This window comes from Castor canadensis, chromosome X (genome assembly GCF_047511655.1).
Source record: "Castor canadensis chromosome X, mCasCan1.hap1v2, whole genome shotgun sequence".
Lineage (NCBI taxonomy): Eukaryota > Metazoa > Chordata > Mammalia > Rodentia > Castoridae > Castor > Castor canadensis.
This window is the reverse complement of record NC_133405.1, coordinates 121,696,304-121,702,827: the sequence shown is the minus strand read 5'-3', so window position 1 is coordinate 121,702,827 and position 6,524 is coordinate 121,696,304. Positions and strand designations below refer to the sequence as shown.

At 34.2% G+C, this 6,524-nt stretch overlaps 1 protein-coding gene across 1 annotated transcript in view; it reads right to left on the bottom strand.

The window, feature by feature from the left end:
- Positions 1 to 822: 822 nt before the first annotated feature.
- Positions 823 to 6,524, bottom strand: part of Klhl15 (kelch like family member 15) — a 39,846-nt gene continuing 34,144 nt past the window's right edge. Inside the window, exon 4 of the mRNA XM_074063897.1 lies at positions 823 to 6,104. Within this exon, the coding sequence (XP_073919998.1) occupies positions 4,995 to 6,104 (1,110 nt within the window). The 3' untranslated portion in view covers positions 823 to 4,994. The remainder of the gene's footprint in view (positions 6,105 to 6,524) is intronic.

The window sequence follows — 6,524 nt, the reverse complement described above, 5'->3', positions numbered from 1 at the left end:
TTTTAAGCTTTAATAACTGTAATAATGATGACGATTATAACATTAGGCCACAGTGGTGTTCTGTGGGCTAAATGAGTTTAAATATGCAAAGTACTTGAAACAATGCCTGGTCCAGAATAAACCCAATATAACTTATTTGCTATTATTATATAGATATCATCTTTTTTGTAATTATGGTTATAATTGGATTTTACAATTTTATTTTTTTCATTTTTATTGGCATATATTCATTGTATAGGGGGATTCATTGTGCCTATTTCCAATAGACTTACATTGTACATTGGTTACACTAAACTCAACATCCTCCACCCCGCCCCACTTAAAGCAATTGCAAGAGGTTTCACCATTCTATTTCACACATGTATATGAAGCCCATCAACCATATTCCCTTCACCTTCATCTCCTCCATTCACTGCTCCCCAGTACCCCCCACACTGTAACTATTTTACAGTCCTTTCATTTTTAATTCCAAAGTCAGTGTTCAAAGGGGTTTCTCCATGTATCCAGCTGTCAATACACTTTACTTTGGTCAGTTCAATCCCTCTATTCTTTCTATTCTGAAAAACTGCAAAACTCCTGTTAGTGGAACTTTAATTATGTGGCTTCATTATAAAACTTCCATTGCATATAAGAGTATAAATAATTTCACTCTAATGCTAGCATTTATATCTGTGGCTGAAAGCACTGACAGAAATTACAATTTCATGGCATTTTTTTAGCATAATGAAAGACAGCAAAATATATACTGCTAATCATTAGGGACTCTGTATGTGAGGGACTACATTTAAGACAGTAAATAATCAGAGATATGAAGACGTATACTTTAAAGATTAAAAATATTTTATTTAAACTTTTCTTCATAAACACTTTTAACATTTTTTTTCAATTTAAAAACAGAATGGATAGCATAAACGTGTTTGAATAGATTATATCCACGGCTTGGGAAAAATTACCTGACAAAAAATGTAAAGGCTTCCAAAACAGGTATAAAAGGCAAACCTTAAATTATTCTAACACTTTTATATCGGCCCTAGGATTATTTGACTACTAGCCCAAAATGACCTAAAGGTCAAAATATTTTTCTATAGACAAAAGTGTGCCCAAGAGGTATAGGGCACATACAAGTTAGGTAGAAAATAACCTCTCCGATCACCTCTTAGGAACACTCCTTCCGACAGCAAACACCTAATCCTGACTGATATACTGATTAATTAAATTTTAATGCAATTGTTCCCAAAGATGTAAAAAAAAAATCCAAGAATTTTAAGAGGGAACAAAGCTAATGGTATTCTCTCAATGTTACTCATGTAATATTGAAGTTATACTGGTATACTGAAAGAATATTATTTCCATGAATTTATCTATTCCAGTCTATGCCTATTGAATATGTGATTTTATAAACTCTCAATAAACTAATTTTTAGGACTTTAATTTTTAAGATAAATCTCTTTTTTTAGAAGATATTTATTCCCAAACCGACTCTAAATGTGATTGAACAAATGTATGATCTCCAAAAATGTTCAGAATACAAAAAAATCAAAAATGTGTAATAATAGGCAAACAAGAAAACTGGCACTAGCAGTTTTACTGCCATATAGCCCTCAATTATCTCTAATTTACACTATTATCTATGCTTTTACTTCAGTCTAAAACTTTAAATTATGTATTCTCAAAAGAGCTAGTCTCTTCTGAGAGATAGCTTATAAACTGAAATAACAATTTATATTATAAACTGAAATGTTATGACCTACACCCACATATACATATATAAAAATAGTCCCACTGAACGTTTGACATGTTTAGATTATGCAGCTCAAATAATTTGTTATAAAATATTTTAAAGCTTAGTTTCATGTAATTAAGACAAAACTCTCCATTTTACCACTACTTCCCACACAAATGTGTGTCTTTTACTATGACTCGAGCAGACGTCCCAGAATGAGGTGTCCAAAGGTGCTGCTTTAGAAAAGGTAAGTGAAGGGCTCAGTCAGTATTTCACGCAGGGCAGAGCAATGAGGACACAGAGAAAGCTGTCTCAAGAAAAGCTAATCATTCTATTAATTAAACATTGCTTTTTAAAAACCAGTAGCATTTCTTCCAATACAAAACCTTCACGGTGAGAATCTTGTATTTTATGAAAAGGCTATGCAAGAATTTTCTTTAAAAATCAAAACTTAGAAGGTCAACAACATGGCAGAGAACAAACAGTGCTGAGATGCCAATTAATGAAGATCAGCTATTTTTGTCAAGTCTGGCATTTAAAATATAAAGTGAAAATAACACATAGATCACAACAGTTATACTGAATAGTTTTCAAATCTCTTACTGAATTTTTTTAAATGACTGTTTTGGGCATACACAATGTACATATAAACAAAAATGGTTTCAAATGAAGCACACAAAAATACTTGAAAAAAATCTATGAAAAAAATCTCCACAGTTTAGTATAAAAAAAATAAATCTCTTGCAACAATTAAATCATAATTTTAAAAGGGAATGTAAGTTAATTGTGGATTTACTACCTAAATTAGAAATACACATAAACAAAAGGGTTTTCTCATACATTCAGAACCCAAGCAATAGCAACTATTCTTAAAGCTCAAAACTGATTAACAGCTAACATCAGGTCAGACATGACTTATGTGAAGCTGAACCCAGAGTTAGTTCAAGTTAAGATTTCACAAATTTCAAGAAACATAAACTTTGACCTTGGCCTAGTCTTTAAAATGGAAGACCAAGAATATTCAATTGTTTGCTCAGATGTTACCCTAAATAGGGTTATGAAGTGATATCTAAGCAATTAAAGAGAACCACTACTGGAGTGTAAAACCTTTGATACCGGTACCCTGGCCGATGGCTCTTTCTTGGTCTTTTCCAGCAAAAGACATCGATGAGGAAAATAATGAAAACGTTATTTTTTGTAAAGCAAAACAGCACAAATACAAGATTCTAAATGAACTAATGTATTAGAAAAAAATTAAATGGCTAACCTAATTCCTCAATTTCAAAAGGAAAATAATTAAAATTCTTTTTAAAATATAAGAAAAGACTTTTACCCACATTCCATGGGAAACTAAGATACTGAATTCCGTTTTTAGAAATTATACGTAAGTGAAGGACCACTTAATGAAAATTTACGCCTCACATACAAAAAACCCTACTATTATTAACTTGATTCCTGAAACCAATGTGCCAATGTCTCTCTTCTTTAAAAGCTACTTGTGCCCTGGGTTCAGTCCCCAGCACTGGGAAAAAAAAAAAGTTACTTGTATACCTAACGGTTTCCTAAACTCAAATACCTCCAGTTTTGGAGTCTTAAAATCAGGTTTTATGTCATATTATGTCTAATTGAACTGCAAAAAAAAACAACAAAGTTCACATTTCTACAACTTCACACTTCCGTTTTATGTTCAATGGTGGCAGCAGCAAAAAAAAAAAAGTGAAACTAGAAAATTTATACAACAGCAGCCATATAGAAGGCATTGCAATATTGCACCAATATCCTAAGATCTGGCAAGTTTTGCCAGTGTAGATCTATTCTGAATCAGATATAGACTACTCATGAGAAAATCTGAATGATTCACTCCCAAATTACTCTTGACTAATTTTGCCAACTATATTTTCTTCCTTTGTATTGAAAGATTTGAAAGGTGCAGCTAATCTTAAAAAATTTACAAATGCTTTTTCTAAACTATTCTTGATCCATTCTGAACTTGGTGGTTATTATCCTTCATGCTAGTAGCTTCCAGTAAATAAAACAAAAGCTGAGAGCTGACAACCCTAGTGCCACTGAATATTTTGTACAAAATAAACAAGTAGATATAACCAGTTACAATTGTTTCTTACCTCAAAGTCAAAACTGAGCTCAAATTTTCTAAGAGTTGCTACTCTCCATTAAAAAACAGATGCAGCAGCTTTACTGAGTGTAAAGAATGGGAGTTGCACTTACTTTTAAGGGGCCTTTATTTAGGAGTCTGGTATTACTTAACTTCTCTTTAAAAGTGCTTGCACGTTGCAGGGTCAGAGCTTGTCAGATACCACTCTGATTCTCACTAAAACAGGGCAACACTAAACAGACTACAAAGAAAAACATTTTCAGGAAGAAAAGACACATATTGATAAGGAACACTAATGTTTACTTTTGAAAATAAAATGTAAAATGTTAATTTTCATGAATCCACACGTTTCAGGAATATAAGGAGTTTGAATATTACTGAATCAGTATGGACATAGGCTATTTTGATACCAAATGAGGACTCCAGTTATTTTAACTTTCTAAAAATATTAATACATGAAAAGACATTACATATAAAATTCAACAAAGATGGCGAACCGTGTGTGCAAGTGCACTAGCTGAAAAATATAGAACCTAACCACACATAAAAGGGATGTGCCTTATATATTTATAGGATGTATGCGAATATGGATATGCTTTTACTAACACAATTCGTAAGAGAAGGCAGCTTAGAAATAGTGTTCTGAATATAAAAAGTTAGTTTTGTAGAAAATTTATATTTTGCATTTTCAGCAAAAAGCCATGCAAAAAGGTTGGGTTTTAAACTTTTAAATAATAAAACCAAAACATATAACAGACTGAAATTAATGTTCAAAAGGTTTCAGATACAGAACGGGACTGAAATCACATCCAGTGACACTTATCAGGTCTTCTCTTAGAAGATGCATGACTCCTACACTAACATCTGAAAGAAATGTTTAAAGCAGAAAATCAACATCCACCAGTTAAGTGGAGCATTCTATCAAACTGCTTCTGGAAGTAGTTTCAAGAGCTAGCACTTAGAATTAACTTATTGCATGAGTCTGAGGCCACCGAAAAGACAAAAAAAAAAAAAAAGATGCTAGCACAGAATGAAAAATTCTTACGATATTAGACTAATGGCTTTGACAGTAAAACTGGTGAGGTTTTTCTTTATGCTTTTTAATTAACTACTTTATCACGAATGCTTTATTTGCCTTTTTAGGGGAAAAAGATGTCATTAATTGCAACGTCTGACCTCATCCAGTACATAGTCCGGAAAATGCAGGTTGCATACTTGCAATCCATCCAGCTTGCAGGGCATCCGAGGGTACTCATCTTCTTTCCACTTGTTTTCATCTGGATCAAAAGTGAGAATGGAGTCGCTGTAATGTCCATTATAACAAAGGCCTCCGAGAACCATTATTTGTTTGTCCAGAACAGTCACACCATGGCCACTTCTACCAATTGGCATGGATGCCAAGATGGTCCACTGATCAGTCTCTGGGTTGTACACTTCTGTGGAAGGGCAGCCCTGAGACTCAAAAGAGGCCCTCAAGATCACACAGACACCGCCAAAGACGTAAAGCTTGCCATTGTAAGAAATCATCTTGTGAAAGCATCTGGCGTAATTCATCTTGCTCTTGTTCTCCCAGCAGTTGGTAACTACTTGAGTTCTCCTGGTCCGCTGTTCTATGGTCCCTTCTTTACTGGGGTCAAACACACACACTTGTTTAGAGGTGGAAGATGAGGTGATTCCACCTGTGATAAACAACTTGTTATTTAGTACTGTCCCCTCATGTCCATATTTGTTAACTGGATAAGGATCCACAAATTCCCACTTATCATTGGTGATGTCATATCTCTCTGTTGAATAGAAAGTCTCATCTCTGGTTCTACCTGCTACAGCATAAATGAACTTCCCAATAACACCAACTGCAAATTCTGAACGTGGCACAGACATGTCTGCCATTCGCAGCCAAGAATTTTGTCTTGGATCATACCTGAACACTTTGGAAGAAGCATGGAATTCACCATCTGGGCCCAACTCTTCCCCACCTAACAGGAACACAAAGTTATTGACAATAGCAAGGCAGTCTGGACGTAAAGGTACTTGTGGGCCCTCCAGTTCCCACCAGACTCTTGGTTTCTTTAATAGAAGTATTTTACTGTTAACCATGCTATGTCCAATCATTCCTCGGAATACTGTTGTCTGGGGTTTGGCAGAACGGATGCGGCTTGATTTCATGTCCAACAAGGGCTGCTGGTGAACATTCTGAAAGTAATTCAATGCTTGGTCAACTTCATAGCGCAACTGTCGAGAATATCTATAAAATTCTGATGTTTTAACCTAAAAATACAAGAAAAAGAATTTAACCAAAAGAAAAGGCATCAATGGCAAACAAAGTATCAAAGCTCACTATGATGATTGGGGTATTATTTTAGGCTCCTTTACTAAAACTGCCTTTCCTAATAAAAATTACCTACTTTCTATTTTATAAAAAGCTTTTTAAATAATATTTGTATTTATAATCATCAGTGTATGTTCCCAAGCTTTTAAAGGTAAGCAAGCTATTTTTTTAGGTCTAAGTTAATCTCCAGACAGAAGGAAATTTGTAACAAAATTAGACACCTATTGTATGTCAGGCATTAGGCCATAAGTGGGGACTAGGAGGTCAAATTCAGGGTTTCACAGTAGAGGAAACCATGTCTGTAGTTATCCTTTTCTTCAGGGGAGGGAGGTGAGACGGTACTGGAGTTTAAACTCAGG